The sequence below is a fragment of the Elephantulus edwardii genome, unplaced genomic scaffold (genome assembly GCF_000299155.1).
Source record: "Elephantulus edwardii isolate Elephantulus edwardi_28Jun2011 unplaced genomic scaffold, EleEdw1.0 scaffold00022, whole genome shotgun sequence".
In the NCBI taxonomy this organism is placed as follows: domain Eukaryota; kingdom Metazoa; phylum Chordata; class Mammalia; order Macroscelidea; family Macroscelididae; genus Elephantulus; species Elephantulus edwardii.
The window spans coordinates 4,868,357-4,889,541 of NW_006399772.1; the positions used below are offsets into that span (position 1 = coordinate 4,868,357).

Below are 21,185 nucleotides of genomic sequence, written 5' to 3' on the forward strand. Positions count from 1 at the left end.
AGAGGAAGGCCCTCTATGAGGTAGATTGATTCAGTGACTGGGATAATTGGGATGGGAGTGTCAGAGACAGTGCGATTGGCACAGGACAGAGCTGAGTTTAGGGCTGTTGTACATAGGGTCGCTATGAGTCGCAAGCGACTCGACGGCACATAACAACAACATATTATGCAGATGCCACAACCTTGCTTGCTGAAAGTGAAAAGGCTTTGCAATCCTTGCTGCAGAAGGTCTTCAATACAGATTGCATCTCTTATATCAAGAAGGCAAAAATCCTCACGAGCGGGCCAACAGACAACATCATGACTGATGGAGAAAGGACTGAAGTTGTCAATAATCAACATTCTTGATACGAGCAGTAAGGAGATCAAGAGATACAGTGCATTGGACAAATCTGTTATCAGGAATCTCTCCAGGGTAGTCTGAAGACTAATGTTAGTCTGAAGACTAATGTGCGCCTAATTTACACCACGGTCTTTTCAATCAACTACTACACATCTGAGGGCTGGACAATGAATAAGGATGACAGAAGAACTGATGCCTTTGAACTGTGGTGTTGGAAAACAATACTTAATATCCATGGTCTGCCAAAAACCCAAATATATATCTTAAAGAATGTGCAATCAAGAGTGTTCCCTGGAGGCAAAGATGGCAAAGCTTCATCTTTCATATTCTGGACATCTTGCTAGGAAAGGTGGAAGGTCGGTGGAAGAGAGGAAGACCCTCAATAAAATGGAAAGACATAGTGCCACACCAATGTGCAGTTAAGTGTGTCAGAGCTGATGAGGACAGCACAGGACAGGACAGGGTTCAGATCTAATGTCTATAGGGTCTATATGCGGCACACTCGACTCAACAGCACCTAACAACAACATCAAGCCACCAGATCTTTCTATATATTATTATTACTAAGGAACAGTGCTGTCAATGCAAAGTCACGTGATATGAATCCACCAGTTGCTCCGTGGAAGAAATGGGTACTATCCACCTGTGCAATTTACTCTGCTTCTGAAAATCTGCTGGAAGATCAGCTATGAGTTAGTTTCAAGTTGACAGAATGCAACATATACTATATGAATTAATTTCTTCAAATATCCAAATAGTTTTTTCTATTTTATTTTACCAACTATTGCCATGCAATTCAAAGAACCATTTTTCCTATAAAAATCTACTATACATTAAACTACAGAAACGATAAATAAATGTAATACTCAGAAAATGAGAACTAGTTACTAACATATTTAACATTCACCTTAGTGTAAAAATTTCTGTGTTTAAATACTGACCACATATATATCATCAAGCAATTGAAAAATAAAAGAGACGTGAATTTTTACTTAAAAGCAATGGATCTGGGGACCTCGTCTATAGGGTGTTAAACTAATTCGATGGCCACACCTCTGTGTTAACATGACTCCATCAGTTGATCTGCAGGAGAAAGGGAGGCAATCTCATTCCTTACAGGAGAAGTTCTGTTAAAATTCCTAAATATGTCAAAGGATTTTATTTTTGAGAATTTGAATTTAAAGAGTAAAGGTGCTGTTGTTAAGTGCTATAGAGTCATAGATGACCCATAGCGACCCTACGAATGAAGTCTTGAATGCAAAACTTCCATCTTTTGACCAAGTTCATAGAATTTCCAGAGGCCATCTTTTGTTGTTGTTTTTTGGAAGTGGATGCTATTATTTGAAAATAAAGGTAAAAATAGTAAAAAACAAAATAAATTCATTTACACATATAATTTGCTATAACAAAGTACTGGTTTCAAAATTTTTTAACAAAAGCACCCACTATTAAAAGGAAAGGAAACTGATGGCTTGGTGTTTGAGCTGCCAACCCCAAGGTATGTGGTTCAAATTGACCAGGTGCTGCTCCTTCGTTGAGATTTACTGCCACCATAAATCTGGAGCGTTAGTGAAGAGCTGATTCTAACTCAATGATAAATTTTACTAGAAAACATGGTCTTCATAAAAACCGTGCTGAGCTATCATATTTAAAACAGTAACTTCCTTTTAAAATATTTTTTCTTCTAATCATTAAAGTGCTTGCTGCAGAGGCTCAAGGACTGCAGCCTTAAATATGGATTGAAGCTCAACAATAAGAAAACAAAGATTCTCACCACTGGGCCGACTGGCAGCATCATGATGGATGATGAAGAGATTTAGATTGTTGACATCTTCAGTTTGCTTGGCTCTACAATTAACAGTCTTGGTATCAGCAGCCAGGAAATTAAAAGATGAATTGCATTGGGAAAGTCTGCTGTGAGAGACCACTCCAAGGTATTGAGGAGCAATGATGGCAGTCTGGAGACTAAGGTGCGCCTAATACAGGTCACAGTCTTTGCAATTACTTGCTATGCATCAGAGAACTGGACAATGACTAGGAATGATAGAAGGAGAGTTGATGCACCTGAGCTTTGGTGCTGGAGAAGAGTATTTAATATACCATGGACTGCTAGGAGAACAAATGAAGTTTATCCTGGAGAATAAACAAAGTTTATCCTGGAGAGAGTAAAGCCATGCTGCTCCTTGGAGGCAAGGATTCTGAAGCTTCATCTGACATACTTTGGACATGTTGCAAGGAGGGGACCAGTCCTTGAAGAGGGATGTCATGCTTGAGAGGATGGAGGGGCAGTGCAGGAGAGGAAGACCTTTGATGGGATGGATTGATTCAGTGACTGGGGTAATGGGGATAGGCGTGTCGGAGACAATAAGATTGGCAAGAGATAGAGCAGGGTTTAGGGCTGTTGTAGGTCGCTGTGAGTCGCAAGCAACTCGGCACGTAACAACAACAAACGATTAAAGATGCCATGATAACCAGATAGGATGAACAGAAATTTAAAATCTTGATGGATTCACAATTTATTTTCAAGTTAAAATTTGAAAAATAAACTGTGACTCCATCAAGATCTTAAATTTGTGAAATTTAAATCTCAAAGTATGACATAACATAGCTTTATACAGGGAGCTATGGTGGTACTGTTTGTAAGGTAGGTATTACCCAGCTAATCGAATGGTGGCACCTCTCCTGGTGGCACCTCTCCATGTAATGTACAGCCTCAAAAAACACACCAGAGGATCAGTTATAAGCTGGTTCTGACTTGACAGCGATAGGCTCTGAGCGTTATAATTAAATCATATAATATATAATAGAACTTGCTGGCTTAATAACCTAATATTTCAAACTCCATTAGATGCAACCATTTGTTTAATATTTTACAGCATTCCAAATTTTACATACTAATGTATTTAAACTAAAAAAGTATCTCTGAAAGAACTATATAGATGATACTTTAATGTGAGATTGGATTCGTGGCAGGATGGTGGAGTCACATGCACTCAGAAAGGTGCGTGCTAAGATACAGTCCTTGAGCAGGGCACATCACTATCTTTGAAACCTTCCCTGAATGTTGTGTAAATCTCCCCTCATTTTGAAATGACTAAACCAACTCTTATCTCAACAAATCCTTTCACTTGCAGCATGTGTAGCTTTTTAAATCACAGAAAAGACCTTGAGCCTTTTCTTACACAAAGGCAAAAATAAAGCCAACTTCTACGTAGTCTGAATGACTTACAAAGTTTTAAAGACAGTTACAAATCCATCTTATTCTAACGCAAGGAATGCTTGTGCTTAAAAAAAATTCTACAATGAAGGAAGAAGCAAATATGACAAAAAGGACTCAAAACAGCACGAATGATTCACCTGAAATAGCTCTGTTGTTTCAAAAACATGTTTCTCGATAAATTTGCTTCTGAAAATGGTACCATATAGTCTCAGGTGTTTGAAAAAACCTTTTCCCTATTTTGGGATATTCAGTATGCACATTGTCTGTTAGAGTTCCTGAGCAGTATTACAGTAAATAAATTTCTTAGTTGGCCAGTTTTATACAAACTATATTAACTACAAAATCTATTTTACTTGTAGTCTTAGTATTCCTATTAAAGTCTCGAAAAATTAAGCATTTCTTAGATGAAGAAATATTGACTTATATTACAAATTATGGATATTTCGGGCTTGAATCTGTGAGACACTGATGATGGTTCTAAGAATTCTCACCGAATCTTATTTCCAGCCAAAGCACCTCATGCACAGCAGTACCTCTGACAGTGGAGGCTTGTGTGTTGCTGTTATGCCGAACAGGTTTAAGTAGACCTTCTGACTCTATTTGTAGTAACTGTTGTCTAGTCTGAGCCAAATCATAGTTAACTCCAGCAAGTTTTCAGAAGCTGTGAATCACGAGAGGAGTCTGCTAATATTTCTCCTGCTTCTGTATTTGAACTGGCAGCCTTCACATTAGTAGCCTAACTCCCTATGGACTATGCCACCAGAGCTCCCTCCAGACTCAACTACAATAGTCTAGTTATCTACTTCTGAATTATAAGCCCATGAAAATCCTATGTATCACAGCAAACTGCAGCCTTACATAGCCTGCAACCTAACCTAGGGATGGCAGAAAACTGGGCAGTGTTTTGTTCCATTGTGCTTGGCATGCCAGAGTCAGGGGTGACTCGGAGACAACTAAGAATAAGCTTGCTATCTGCATCATTTTAGGGAGGAAAAAAACAACCTAAACATGAGATAATGATTACAATCAAAACCTGAAGGGAAAGAAATGAAACTGCGCATCTATTCTATTGGTTTTCAGAGGGAGGAAAGGGAGTCTCCCTGTTCTTTTCAAAAAAAGGGAGACTCCTGTTTTGTGGCAAAACTCTTGCTGAGACAATCAAAACATCTGACATAAACAAGCATGCCACAAGGGGGAGCCAGTCCCCATTAGAGTTTCCCCATACTTCAAAATGGGTAATGACATTAAATAAAAAGTTAACGTTATTTAAAACATATCCATATAACATCAGACAAAATAAGAATTAACATATTATCCACTTTTAAATTAAATTAACACAACTAAAGAGAAAAGCTCACTTTTCAATTAGAGTTTGTTATAATATTTTACATATACTAGTTCATCTGTAATGGAGAAAGCATCCACAGTGCTCCATGAAGACAATGATGATAAAGCATACTTTAAGCATGTTGTCAGAAGAGGATATTCCTTGGAGAGACCATCATGCTTAGGAAAGTTGAGAGATGGCAAAAGAGAGGAAGACCCTCAACCAGGTGGAATGACAGTGACTATAGCATTGGCTTAAATATGTCAGAGATTGTAAGGATGGCACAGGATAGGTCAAGGTTCAGATCTGTTGTTCACAGGGTCGCTGTGAGTTGTACTCAACTGCAGTACCTTATAACAACGAACAGCAACAGCACAACTAGGGAGCTCTAGCGGCACAGTGTGCAGTGTGTCACACTCTAGTAATTTCAGCAGTTCACACCTTGCTGTTGTCCCAAGGGAGACAAATGGGCAGTCTCTCCTCCTTAAGATTTACTACCTCAGAAACCATGGGATTTTAAGACTGATTACGAGTCAGAATTGACTTTATAGCAGTGACTTTGGCTTTGATTTTAGAGCACAACTAAAAGCCATTACAGTGTTGTGGTTCAAGTGTTCAGCTTCTAATTAAAAGGTCAGGTGTCAAAGCCCACCAGCTGTACCTTGTGTGAAAAATGTGACAGTCTGCTTATATGGTAATTTACAGGCTGGGGCTGAAATTGGCTCAGTGATAGTTTGACTTGGTTGGCTTCACAGCACAAGTGGATAAAACGTTAATTTAGTACAAAGACATGATATTTCAAAGAGGGCACTTTAAACTGTCTTCATTAGCTTAGCATCGTAAATCATGCAGCATTAGCTAAAGAAATGTTCATTTTCTCTTCTTTTTCATAGAGAGCAGGGCTAACAGATCAAATAAGCTCCACTGTTAAGTACACCTCTAACACCTGGAGACAGATTACTAGACAACAACTTAGGACAAGGGTAAAATAAAAATAAAATTGGGGGTTTGAGAATGCAGGAAGGCTATTAACCTCAGACCTAAATATTAGAAAATTAACATGATCTATTAAAACAATATACAATTCTATATAGTAAATGTGTATCTCGGCAGGTGCACATTATCTACTGCACCTACTCTATGGCTGAGCTAAGTTTCTCAGTAGTTTGGCAATTATGTAGTGATAACATTTAGCAGTTACGTAATGATGCAGTCATCCTCCACTCCCTCACAGCCACTGAATCAAAACTGACTCACAGCTGACCTCCCAGTGGGTTGTCAGGGGTTGTATGTCACAGAGGAGATTACCTCTCTTTCTCTCATGGAGCAGCTGGTGGGCTTAAACCCTATGCATTTGGGTCTTTCTGCATTAAGGGGCTTTCAAAATGTCATTCTTTGTACAGTTTACAATGTTAGGATAGAAAAATACACAAAGCAAATATTCTAGTTTTTGGTTATTGCTGTTTTTTGTGCCCCTCCCCCTCAAGCACTTTAATTCTGATCTAGGAAAGCAGTGAGATTCTTCTCAAAAACTGCTTCTCTAGTATTATTAAATACACTCTGTTTTATCCATAAAAATGTTAACTACATAGCCACCTATTACCATTAATTTAACACCTCAAAATGTATTTTTCAAACTAAAACAAAAAGAAGGGTGAGATCGAGACTTCTTTATAAACTCCACACTAGTTTGTCTTAAGTGTTTAATTATCATCCAAATACTACTGGGTTGACTGGGGTTTTTCACTGTTTTGCCTGGACCAAAAGTTAAAGGGAATTAGAGAATATTTACTAGATCACAAAAGTAAAAAGGAGGAAAAGCAGCAGCTTCCCTCTAGAGTCTATTTACCCCTGCTCCCTAGCATAAGAGCTCACAACTAGAGACATTTCTATTGATAAATGAGACATCAGGGTCAGATCAGCCACTTAAGAGCCAAGAAAAGCTTGAAGAACTACCTCTGGTAACTCTCTCCTATCAGGCATCAATACTGATTACAGGATGTTCTGGCGGCTTCGTGGCAAGAAGCTGAACTGCAATCCCAGATCCCCTGCTAGAGGAGGGGAAACCAGTCAGATCTGAATTGATGGTACACACACACACAAAATACATTTTTTTAAAAAAGACTGATTATAAAGCTACAGGAATTAGGACAAACAGAACAATGAAATCAGAGTTCCACCAATCCACCATATACGGGCACAGGGACACAACCTAAGGTGGCACGGCAATGCAATGAGGAATAGGTGTCATTTCAGCAAATGATTCTAGGTCTGCTGGATACCTATGTGGACAAATATGAACCTTGATTCTTTATGTTACCCTAGAAAGAAAAGTCAATTTCCCATGAAGTACAGAATGAAAATGTGAAAGTTCAAACAATAAAAGTTCTATAATGATCATTTTGGGAAATACAGTCACAACTTTGAGTAGTGTAAATGGCCAGGCCCTCAGCTAACTAAGAGCAAAGTTGGTGCATTGAGCCCATCCAAACGCCCATCAGAATACAAGCCTGGTCATCCACTTCCAAAAGATCTTACTCTGAAAGTGCTGGAGTAAAAGTGAGCTAACAAGAAGAGATGGGGGAGACTGAAGGCATGCTCTACATGGAAATCGTCAAAAGATCCAGGAATCTGAAACTGGGGAGACAAGGAACATTCCCCACAGAGATGACAGAGAGAACAGCCTTTGCTCTAGAGTTAGCATCCTGAATGCTAACATCCTACTTCCTAAATGCTGAGAAAGTAAATTTCTGTTTGTTACAGTAAAGAAACAGTACAGTTTTACTCCAACACATAGGAGGCTGCCAGTAGTCAGAAGTGATTTGACAGCAACTATTTTGGTATATTTTAAGAAAGGGATAGACAAATATTTAAAAACAGACATAAAAACACTTGTCATAAATGGAAAAAGAACTTACACCTTAGATTTTAATAAACTTCACAACTTCTGGTCAACAAGATACTCTTAAGAGTGAAAAAGCCAATCACCCAAGCATTTGTTCAATGTATATCTGACAAAAGATTCCACTTCAAAAAAGTAAAATGGACAAAAAAGGTGCTTTACAAAACAGATATCCAAATGAATATTAATCAAACTTTTAGTCCTCAAAGAAATCCAAATTAAAACCCTAATGAATTACCCTAATGGAATACAGACAATAGAATGTCTAGAATAAAAAAGGTATAAATAGCACAGCTAAGAATATGGAACACTATTCATGGCAACATAAATTAATAAACAAGAATCAGTTCAGAAACTATTTAGCAGTATTTATAGTAGAGCTAAACACTTAATGCTTTACAATCTTGAAATTCCAACCCTAAACATGCATCAAACAGAAGCACATACATATATTGAAGAAATTATGTATATAAGAACATTCCCAGCAACTGTTGTAAAAATGTCAAGCTGGAAACTGAAAAGTTTATCCGTAGTAAACAAAACAAATTACAGTACATTAAAACACAGGTCCAGCAACAAGAAAGAACAAACTGCTAAACATAAAATGACTAAATTCTACAAACATCATGTTGAAGGAAAGATATTAGAGACCACTGCAGTCCATACTATTTACTACTAGTTCATGTAGCAATGTTCATCACCATTGCGTGGGAAGCAGCTCTTAGCTGACTCTCCAGCTGGATTTCCAAGCTGTTAAATTGAGGGGAAATGATCCATCTTTTTCTGATGAGGGTGCTGGTGGATTCAAACTGCCAGAGAGGTGCAGCTCTTAGCTTAGCAGCAGCAATGCCTATGGGTTACACAACCAGAGCTCCCTATATGCAATACTGTTGTTGTCAGATGTAGAATTGGAAACACTCATAATTCTATAGGGAGCTTTCAGAGGTAGTAGCTTGCACAGTAGGAAATGATACATCTTCCTCCCGAATGCAAGTGGTGGATTTCAACTATGAGGAGCCTTACCACTAAGCCACCAGAGCTCCCTGCATACAACACTAGTTGCTGTTGTTGTTGTTAGGTGCCATCGAGTTGTAGACGCCTATGAATGAAAGTCATATGGCATAGTCTGCCTATGAACGAAAGACCGGAACACGTGTATAACTTTCATTATTTTTCCAAGTTCATAGGGTTTCCAGAAGCAAGGTATTTTGAAAGTGGATGCTACTCCTGCTTCCTAGCTTGTTTTAATCGGGGAGCTCCACCAAACACTGTTCACCATGGGTAACCATTCAAGCATTTGAAACAGCAGTGTCACAGTGTTTAGCATCACAGCAACCATAAGTTACCTCTGTACAGCAAGTGGACAGACAAGTGCAAAAATACAATAGTACAATAGTAAATGCCATTTATTATATAATATATATAACAATGCTGTTGTTATTAGGTACCTTCAAGTCCACTATCACTCACAGTGACCCTATAAACAACAGATCTGAATCTATGCTAGAGCCCACTGTTAGATTTAATATATCAATCCATCTTGTTGAGGATCTTCGTCTCTCTCACATTTCCCCCCCTTTTCCAGCATGATTTCAGACATGCTATATCCCCTCAATTCCCCAGATTCAGAACTGACTCACAGCTGGCCCTCCAGAGGGTTCACAGAGAAGGACAATGCTCATCTTTCTCCTGTGGAGCAGCTGGTGGATTTGAACTCTCCACCATTGGGTTGGTAGTACAACTCCCTATCATATATTGTTGTTGTTGTGTACTGTCGAGCCAGAATCGGCCTATAGCTGACCCTCCAGCAGGTTTTCAAGTTAATTGCATGGGAGGAGATTATATATAAAATTAAAAACCAGAAACTACTTATCTGTGGTATCCCCGACCAGGTGTTTGTATGTGTGGTGGAAGGTAGGGAGAATCCTCATCAGGAGGACTTAAGGAAGGATTTGAATTACAAGTAACATTCTAATTTTTAAGCATGAGTGCATCCATTTGTACAAAAGAACTTATATATCAGATTATTTTAAAATTGAAAACCTCTATTTGATAAAACTTCTTAGTGAACTTTTATTACTAAGGTAAAAAGGTAAGCCATTAAGATTCACCAAGAGTGTGTGTGTATAAAATTATTATTATTATTATTATTATTATTATTATTATTATTATATCATTTGTACCCTTCTCTCTGTGGATACTACATCTCTAAAAAAAAAAGTCCTACAGGGACATTATAAATGAGGTTGAGATAGCTTTTACTAGGAAATTAGGTTAAGATTGAGAAATAAAATCAAGCTAGAAAAAGCATGTTCATTTTCCTTCTACAATTATAATTTGGATCCCATTTAGTTTCAATAAGTCAAATACATAATATGGCAAACTCATAGATACCTGCCAGTTTGCAAACAAATTCCTTAGTTTGCTAAACTCCCCCCCCACAAAAAAAATAAACAAACAAACAAACCAAATCCAAACAAGCAAAGTAACTGTGCAGTGCAGAGGAAATACTGATTTAGTATTTCAGTGCAACTCTTCTCTACATATTCTTCTCCACAGCATAGAAATGATAAAATTCAAAGAACCTCAGAATAAAAGCACAAGTAGCTTTTTCCATTATTTCAGTCTAAAAGTCTAAAGCTAAAAAAAGCCAGGAGCAGTCTGATATATTGACGTTATCAGGATAGCAGATCACACAGACAGAGGACCAGAGCCCAGCTGGCAATACAGAGGATGCCTGTGCTAGATGCTCCCCTGCAATAAACATGTTACCCAAGAATGCTGAAGAGATGGTGGCAAGCAGGGTAGGTATGTTATCAAGGACTTGAGTGCCATAACCCAGCTACATGCTAGCATGACAAGAAAAAGCACCTTATTTAATAATAGAAGTCGTTTCCATGTTGTACCTATTACACAGTTAAGGTGAAAATACTTATCATAAACATAAAATTAATGTTATTTAACCTTCCATAGGCGCCCTGGTAGTACAGTGGTTAAGCAATGGGCTACTTACTGAAAGGTAACTGTAAGGTAGGCTTTTCTTTTTTAATTTTTTTATTATTATTATTAATTTTAATGAAAATTTACAGAGATAAAAAGTAGGCTTTTCAAACCCACCAGCTGTTCCTTGAAGAAAGATGTGGGCAGTCTGCTCCCATAAAGACTTATGGTCTTGGAAAACATAGGAAGTTTGTCTCTGTCCTGTAGAACTGCTATGATTTGAAATTGACTGGAGAGTAATAAGTTTAGAAATTTTTAAAGTTTTTTTTTTTAAAGAAAATGTGAATACTATTACATTTAAGGAGCTCTGGTGGCCTAATGATGAAGAGCTGAGCTGTCAACCCAAAGGCAGCTAGTTCTGACCCACCACCTATTCTATAGGAGAAAGATGGGGATTGTTATGTGATAACCCACCAGAGGGTCAGCTATGATATGATTCTTACTTGACAGCACACTACAAATAGGACATCAGTTTCATATTATTGAAATGAACTAGCATAGCAGCAACAAAGTTTTTGACACATAAAGAAACAAAATTGGGAGTCTGTGTAGATGTGACTGGACATCAGACCATCATTTTTAAGGTAAAGACTACAACTAGAGTGTGTACCCCTCCTCTGCACAAAAAAGAATATATCAAGGGTAAGAAAAAGGCCTCTACAAGAGTCCGTTTAGAGACTGACATTTTATTCTACTCCTGGTATTGCGGTCTACTTTATAAAAAATTAGTAAGTCACTCCAAGCTCTATCTATTTGAGAAAGGTTAGCCCAGACAGATCATCAGAGGGAACTCTGGCTTAGTCCACAGAGAGTTCTACTGCTAACCCAAATGCAGCACCTCTCTGATGGTTTGAATCCACCAGCAGCTCCAGGGGAGAAAGAACAGCAATCTCTTCCTATATCATTTACAGCCTCCGAAACCCACCAGAGGTTCAGCCCGCAAATGCTTGTGCCTCAATAGCAGTAAGCTGAGTTGAAGATCTTTTGAAATTTACTTTTTTCCCCTCTGTCTGAACTAGAATGTTGTTAATTACTACAAAAAAAGAGAGGTTGTAGCATCAATTAACATGAGAACTGAGAACTGGCTGATCTCTTGGCCTAAGCAGTCCCTGGACTGGGGATAAGTTTTAGATAGGAGCATATTTACTTTCCAGACCCAGTGAACGAGCATTCTGTATCTTCTGGAATACTATGTATTCTATTACATAGTGAAAGGTGGGAAATAAAAATTAGTTCAATGTATGAATTGATTTGTTCATTTTTTTATACAATCAAGGACTGGTAGGTCCTTTGTATCATAATATAATTAAGGGCCAATATTTAGCAAGACTTACTTAACCAGTGCTAAGATCTTCAAAGGTTCTATAAAGCAAGAAACAACTTTTGGTGATTTCACATTTTAGGGGGGGAAAAAAAACATAACTGTTTTAAGGACTAGAAAATGCATTACTAATTAAGCTTCTTTAAGGGCAGAATAAAGTCTTCCCTAAAAAGGGCAACAAATATTTCATTATCTCATTAATTATCTTTAAGACAACCAAGAGGTGAAATTTAAACTTTGAAGTCTATTATCAAAAAGTAATGCACTCTTAATACTCCATATTTCACTGTATTCTTACCTTTTTATTCCAAACCTACAGAAAATCAGGAATAAAGAGCAGAAACATCTCAAAATCATATAACTAAAAGCTATTTTTTTTTTAGAAAAACAACAACAAACCAAACATAAACCTCTTACCTGAGCATGAAAATTAGACATAGTCGTTGTCTCTATATCCTTCTTTCCCAATATCTCCATTTTCACTGGTGAATTGGGAAAATTGAATGAAAAGTAGTCTAAAAAGTCAGGTAAATAAGTAGCTGCCCCATGAACAATACCCATGACATAGAAAGCTGCAGAGTTTTCATTTTCACTGAACACCAGTCCCACAAACTCTTCGGCAAACCTCTCCATCTCCACAGGAGACAAGTGGGAGAGTTCATTACTGTAGGCATGAATAACTGACGCACCTCCATTAGGCTGGTGCTCAATATGAATGAGCTCTTTGAATTCCAAAGTGTCCAACCTTCTGAGGTTTTTCTGAACCCGTGGCTCCTTTAATGAGACAAATGGTAACTCACTGTTGTCTGGAATTTTGGAATCATAGTTCTTGGTATCCAAATTCTTTCCAATGTAATCTTTTATGCTATCACTTAGAATCCCTTTGGCTTCTTGATCTTCAACATCAGATAGCAATCCTGAGCAGATGGTTTGAATAGATTTGCTATACATTTTTGGACGCTTCCGTTTTTCATTCTCTTTGTGTTTCTTTTTCTTTTTCTTCTTCACCTTCTTAATCTGTAAATCTTCTATGTTAATTTTTGGTTTCTCCTTCCCACCTGTTGGGAAAAATTTCTTTTGAAACTCCTTATTTCCATTACCAAAAACCCCATGTTTTAGGAAATGTTTTATAATAAACAAGCAAAATTTACTCAGATTCAGGATCTAGCTGAACTCATTCTACTCAGTATTAAGATTTTGTTGGCCTCCCTTATTCCCCCAAAGAAAACAGTGCAGAACAAAAGTTATTCACATGGTATGTCGCACTGTTCTGACAGGTAGTGTACGTTTAGTCAGTCTTTACTGATGTAGTGAGATGGGTGAATATTTTAGAAAACAACCTCTAAATTGTATAAACTAAAAATCAGAAATGAAAAATTGAATAAAGGTTAATATAAAAAAAGCTCCCATCTCGGCTATTTCTCTCCAATATATATTATCAATTTTATATTATTCAAAGATTTTAAAATCATACCGAATTGTCAAGATTTATAAATCATAAAGAAAAAGACATGTATAGTGTAACAGCAACAAACAGTTGATTCTTTAGTTTTTATCCATATTTCCTCTTTATTAAACATTTCTTACCTCTAAAGTAGGACATTTGAGGTCCACCACAGTTTACCAAGTTCCTAGTGAAGACTCAACAAAGTTATCATAGAGAAGATGGCATAAGTTCTGATGTTCTAAGTTCAAAAATTAGCCATCTACTAGTAAAGAGATAAATAAAAAATTAAAGAAAAAGATACTAAGGATCAAAATATATTATTAATGAACATCTGTAGCTAAAAGAAAGTAGGCTGTGCTTTCAGGAATACAGAAGTTCAAAGACCAAAGGACTAACCCACAGAGGCTACAGTGTGTTGCAAGTTGATTTTGGCTCTGTGACCCTCTAGACCAGAGCAGAACTGCCCCTTAGGATTTTCCAGGCCTGAAATCTTTACAGAAGCAGATCAACAGATCTCTTCTCCTGCAGAACAACTGGTGGGTTAAAATTTCCCTCAGCAGCTAAGAACTTAACTACACAGAGCAATGATGGTTATCATCAATTTTAAGTATCCATATAAATGTGTAACTTATCACAGTTTATGCATTTCTAGTGAAAAGAAAAAGGTAAACACTCTCAATAAATAGTGGGATTTCTATCCTAAAGGTTGTTTTTGGCATCCTGAATCCACAATAGGTCCCATGCGAGAAAGATGGTCAATCACATTCCCTGTGATTTATGGGCTCAGAAACCATCTGGATGGTCAAGCCATGAGTTGGTTCAGACTAGACAGCAATGAGAGAGTTGAGGGGAAGAAGTCACTAAAGGAACACTTGAAAGAGGGCACCACTCACTGCTTCTGCTATCTTATGTTTACTAATAATCTGTCAAGTATTCAATCCTTCCACCTTGCTTCCAATTTTTATCTTCTCATCTTTTTTCCTTTTTGCTTTCAGTAAATGAAATATCCTGCCTACTTTTCAAAAATAAATCTCTCCCATCCATTCAAAGTAAGGAGCTCTAGTGGCTTAGTGGTAAGGAACTAAGATGTCAACACAAAGGTACACAGTTCAAATCTATGAGCTGCTCCGCAAGAGGAAGAAGTGCAATCTCCTTCTGTGTTATTTACTGCCTCACAAAATCCACTGCTGGTTCAGCTATGGTTTGGTTCTGACTTTGATGGTATACAACAAGAAGAATCCATTCCAAATGACAAGTTTTTCTCCTCTTACTCTGGCCACCAAACTCTTTTTCAAAGAACCACCTATGCTAAAAAAAGAAAAAAGAACAATCTATGCTAGTATTTTCCTGTAATTATCTATTTCTGTCCTTTTAACTCTAGTTGTTTTCAGTCTATTCAAATTTTTCTTTCCCAGAAGGCTTAAGTACAAAATCGAATGGTATTTTCTCAAATTGTTCCTCCCAACAGAGCCAAGCATTGGTAGCGTTATCTAGCTCATCTTTGACTAATTTTACTTCCTTGATACTATGTACTATAGCTAGTCCTCAAGTTACAAAGATGACTAGGTGGTTTTGTTCTGTTTACATCCTATCCTTAGTAATACATACTACAGCTATACATCACTTAACATCTGTAATAGAATAGAACATTAAGGAACTTGCAGGCAGTTCCCATATAATCTATTGTTAATGTCCAGAAGAATCTTATTATATTAAAACCTTATGGGAGTCTAACGGACAAGGGAGACCTGTGTTGCTCGGTGTATGGCTGAAGGCTACACTGCCAACTGGATCAAGACTTTCAACACATCTAAGATGGGAAGATAAGGGAACACATTCACAGAGGTGGTCAGAGAGACCACCTGGTAGTATGGGTGCTGGGAGTACAGGTAGCACTTGTGTCCCTTCTGGTGTTCTCAATGGTCACCAAATAAAAAGACAAGCTCCTTAGTATGTGATCAAAACCAATGTCCTCACATTATCTCATGCTCTGGTCAAACTGTACTACTTGTAATTTTTAAATAAAACATACTCAGTCCAGGGTGGTTCAAAGGTAATGGGTTGTCTCAACTACTGCTCACAGTCAATTACAAGTTGACCTACTTGTCTATTCTCACAGCTGTGCTAGTCTTAAAAAATAAATAAAAATTTTAAAAACCACGTATCCAGTCCTACCTCATTTTTTTGCATTACTGGCAAAGGAATTTCTTCTCCTTAAAAAAAACCCTTGCTCTGTCTAGAAAGCACTACTAAATAAAATGACAATTTTAACCTCATTCTCTTCATTTTGTTTGCCCTCATCATTTAAGTTGGAGCTCACTTCACAGAAGAGTTATTATTTGCTTCATTGATAGGATACCTGCACATGTCTTTCTAAACATATGGTATGAATCAAACAAGTTTTATAAGAATTTAGTGTAAAGTTACTTTATTTTCCATCACGTGTCCATCATAGCACCTAGTACATTGTTATAAACAGTCTATAAATGAAAAGACTTCTCTAACCAAAAGAATACCTGAGATTTAAAGGTTTTTCCTTTATCTTTCTTCCAGTCTGGTTTTTCCCCATGATAAGAATATAACTAAATCCAAACACTGGAAACAATAATAAAAATCCTTTCAAATTAATGAGGATTCTGTAAAACAGTTGTTTAATGATCTCTGGTGGCTTAGTTATAAGCCAACTCCAAGGCACACAGTTTGACGCCACTATCTTATCTGCCTGCAGCAGAATACATGGGCAATATCCTCTCATGTGACTTATTGTCTCTGAAAACCCACTGGAGAGTCAGCCATCAATCAATTTCAACTTTTTGTGACAAAATAACAATGTTAACAACAGCCACTTCTGATAATTTACAGATAAGCAAAATGATACCATTATGAAAAGCAGAAACAAAAATTTGACAACACTGTTCACTGGAAATCATAAAATATAAAGTGCTGATTCTCTAAACAGTCTGTTTGTCAGTAGTAAAGAAACATACTTGAATAATGTTAAATTCAGACTTGTTACAGAAAACATCCAAATATCAAAATAATAAAAATAAGACTAAAACATGAGGTCAATCAGACAAAAGCTGAAGGTTTATACATAAAAGCAAAATCTAAATAGGGAGAGAAACCCAATGGGTAAAATAAAAAAAAAAATCTTTTTACAAAACATAAAAGGGCCTAGGTGATTAATAGCATACTTAAAACTATTTAAAAATACATATGAAATCTCACAAAATAGTTTTCCAAAATAAACAGCTTCATTTACAAGAAAAATGTAATATCCTATTTATTACACTTATAGTCAATATATTAAAAAAGTTAAAACTGCAAATATCCATTCATTGAAACACATGTGATTTTGATATAAAATATGCATAACCGTTTAATGACAGTCAGCAATGTCATAATGAAAACTATCAAGTCAGTTAACAGATTTTGAGATAATCATTAAAGAGTTAAATTCTCATAGTAAACAATTAAACAAAATATTAAAAAAATGACACCAGTGTTAAAACAAACAAACAAAAAAAACCATAGCTGCCCTGTTAACTCTTTCCTTACAAATGTCAGCATACAAAGTTGGCCTTCAGTTGCATCCAGAATGTTGTATTTCACTCATGTGGGTTTTTACTACTCTGTGTTAAGAGTAGCTCATTACGCTTATACTAACCATCTTTCAGGAAATTTACGGTTTGGGTCATGCTAAGGAGAGAATGTCTTTGTGACCAATTTCTAGTTGTTGCTGCTGTGTACTGACTGACCTATAGCTGACCCTCCAGAAGACTGCTTATCCTTCTATGGAGCAGCTGGTGGCCTTCAACTGTGTGCCTTTGGGACTGCAGCACAACTTCTCACCACTAGGCCACCAGAGCTCCAAATCCTAGTAAAACTCAAAAGCACTGAGCTTCTAATGAACTTTTCCCTAGTAATTAATATATCACATTCATTGCTACAACTCATTGCTGGACAAATTAAGTAGGTCATGCGTAGATCTACTGGTTGAAGACTCTAGGAATCTAGCTTTCCCTAGACATCACTCTCTGACACTTTTTTCCTTTACTGAGTCTCTCTTTTCATTGTAATAAATCATAATCATGAGTATAACAACATGCCAAGTCTTGTGGGACTTCAATAAATACTATAAAAATGCATTCTTCACTTTTAAGCCAAAATGAGGCACCAGCATGTTATGTAATCTTTAACATCTTTTCACTCAATCTTTCTCTAAAATGTATCAAAATACTCTGGAAAAACTCTTAAAAGCACAAGGTTGACTGGGTAGCTGTTTTCCCATGGAGCCACAATTGTGCAGTACACTATGCACAGAGAGCTGCACATTGCCAAAGAAACATGCGCAGCCTGTGCACCCCTCTTTCACACACCTCCCCCAACTCCCCCCTACACAGGGAGGGCCAGAGGCATACAGGCACACATAAAACCAAAGTGAGATAGTGAAACAGAAAACAGAGAGATGCTGATGCATAACCAGAGAGAGATACTCATACCCAAGTAAAAAGAACCACACACAGAAGTAGAGACAAATATATAAGGCAGAGAGGTTAATGGTTAATTATGAGAAATACTTTTAAAAATAAAATATTCACTGGTATAGCCCAGAAAAAAAATGGATCTGACTCCACAACAGTAATTTTGCTAATTTAACCTTTTCCTTTGAGAAAACATTGATGTTTATCTACTAAGACATCACCATGCTTCCTGCCATGAATTACTTACCTCTGACTCTAGGCTACCAATAACCCTGGACACTGGTTCAACTCTTAATCCACCTGCTCACCTACAAGCTTCATTCACATGTTGTAATGATAAAAATTCTCTCAAAACTAGAACAACTGACTGATCTCACGAGATAACAATAAAACAGAAGGTCCTGGACAGAAAGAAAGGGAAATGTAGAACAAGATTAAAAATCAGAAAAAAAAAAATACTAAACTTAATGGGACAGAAATTGGTAGAGCCCCTGAAACTCGGGTCCTTGGACACTCTTCAAAGCTGGAAGAAATCCCTCTTCTAGGGATCACCTTTCAGCCTAAGAACAGACAGGTCTATAAAGAGAATACTGATGTCTGTGAGAAACGGGCTCCTCAGAACAATCAACTATGAGACCAAAAAGGCAGCACTTGCTCAAAAACAGAGTTCAGAAGGCAGGAAGAGGCAGGAAGATGTCCTAATGGAAATGAAGAGTCCAAAGAGGATGTGGATAAAGTGGTATTAAATAGTAAGGACCACAATCACTACCAAGAGGCAAAATGTTTATAAACTGCTGAATGGGAAATTCTTATTTCTCTCTACACTTCTGCTCGAAACACAATGAAAATATTTTTTTAAATTATTACATGTAAACTTAAAACTCCCCATTAGTAAGCAACATAAAAATTAATAGACATGTGCTTCGTAGTTGGTAGACACCAAATATGGAAGGATAAGAATAAATACGAAGTATGCTTATGTCTTAAACTAATTTGCTCTTTATATAAGGACTTAAGATAATCTAATATTATCATTAAAAAATAAGACTTTTACATAAAAAACATTTTTAACATTTGTATAATTGTGTATGTTCTAGTGGTGGTGGGGGTGGTGGTGGTGGTGATGGTGGTGGGTAGGTGTTACCAAATTGCACCAACGCATAATTGACGCTCCACCAGGTTTTCAGAAGCTATAAATTGCTCAGGAGGAGACTGCCCATCTTTCTCCCAAGGAACAGCTGGTATATTCGAACTGCATACATTTGGGTTTGCAACGCCAAGTCTTTACCACCAGAATTCCATGTATGTATCGACAATCTTATTAAACTTGACGTTATTGTAAAAACAAACAGAAAACTACAAATGATAGAAAAATGACTGGTATGAAATAAGAACTAGCATTTATTTTGGATTTTTAAGCATCATCATCAAGCAATGTCTATGTGTGCCAACAGACTGTAACATGAGAGCTAGAATAAATTCTAACAAGGAGAGAATAAAAAATTGAAGGCTATGAAGAGAAAGGGGGCACACAGTACTAAGTAAAGAGTATATTTGGCCCTTCCCAAATAATCCTTTTGTTGCTCTCTGACATCAGTGACAAAGAATACCTTATTCTTATAGCCTTATTTGAGAAATGGCTACTAATGCAGAGCAAACTCCTTTTGCTGGCTAGTATCAAGAACTTAGACTTACTCAATGTTCACAATTAGACAGTACTGTCTTCCAGATTAATCATACTTTGATGTATGCAAGTCACTGAAGGGAAGAGAAAGTTTTATGAGATTTTAATTATTAAAAGTTGACCTTATGTATATTTTTTAAAAAGATTCATATCCATGGGATAAGCATCTGAAGGCTATATTCTGTACTCAGCAGCTATATGTTATCTTATTTAATCTTCACAGGTCTATAAAACGCAATTAAATTGTATTACTCCATTTTACTGAAAATACATATCCCTGTAATTTCCTATGATCATCTTGTAAATTATAAAGTAAATATACAAACCAGTCTATTTTTATTTTATCATCATTAGGTTCTAACTTAGCTTGGTTCAAAGTATCACTTAAATTTTTCATCTACTCTTAAATTTTTCTGAATCAACCTTGGTACTGCACATTACTAGAAAGCATCCATTATTACTATTTCATTTATATTCCCTACATTCCATTTTTCACATTAATGATTTATTAATCTAGCATTCAAGTAAGAACACAAGAATTTTTTATAAAGTACCTAAGGCATATGACATAGATTCTCAAGGGATAGGAATTTACATCATTATACGTCCTAATGGGTAGGTTTCAAAAAGGAAACCTATTTAATTATACCAATAGGGTAAATTTAAGCAAGTATTTTAAACTGTAATCAACCATTTGCTGCTGTACAACACTACTATAGTTAAACGTGATTCCTGACTCAAAAGCTTACAATCTAATTAGATTAGATAGATCTAATCATATGATTAAGCACATTAGCATGGAAACAAAAGACCAAAAGCAGTAACTAAGTAGGCATCCACTTAAACCACAATGTGCTTTTCCAGGTTTAAAATATATTATAGAAAACAAAGTTTAGTCATGTAGAAAAGAAAGCTTTTATAAAGTGTCACCAAAACCATCTACAAACATGACAAATAATGAAACGGAAATATAGGTTAATACTGTTTATCTAGTCTTAAATAATAAAACCAAGTTATTACATTGCATATGCAGAACTATGGTCTTTTGTATGTAGATTCAAAGGTTTATCAGTCTAGAAGTTGGATGTGTAATTAAGCAAGGTAAAGGTGCTCTGATGAATACCTTTTCATTATCAACTTGATAGGGCAGCTAATGAATTGTCTAGCTGTCTAGCAACTGAATGTCATTGATTCTTCTTTTCTATCTCAAATTCTAAATTAGTTCTGATTTTTAAAACAGGATTTATATTACACTATTCCTCTATGATACATATTTTAAATTGTCTATGGGAAGAAATAATAACTGAATATACTTGTAACAGAGAAGCAATACAAAAGCAAAAGGATATTCTTGAGCATAAAGAGAAGTACACAGTTCAATAGCATCTTTTCTATATTCAGAGAAAGATCTCCCCATAAATTCTAGATGATGATAATCTATTTTGAAATAATTTAAGA

General features: G+C 36.5%; 1 protein-coding gene across 1 annotated transcript in view; it reads right to left on the reverse strand.

The window, feature by feature from the left end:
- RSBN1L (round spermatid basic protein 1-like) overlaps window positions 1–21,185 on the reverse strand; it is a 75,500-nt gene that overhangs the window by 23,423 nt on the left and 30,892 nt on the right. The window contains exon 4 of the mRNA XM_006882680.1: window positions 12,530–13,170. Coding sequence (XP_006882742.1) covers window positions 12,530–13,170 — 641 coding nt within the window. The remainder of the gene's footprint in view (window positions 1–12,529; window positions 13,171–21,185) is intronic.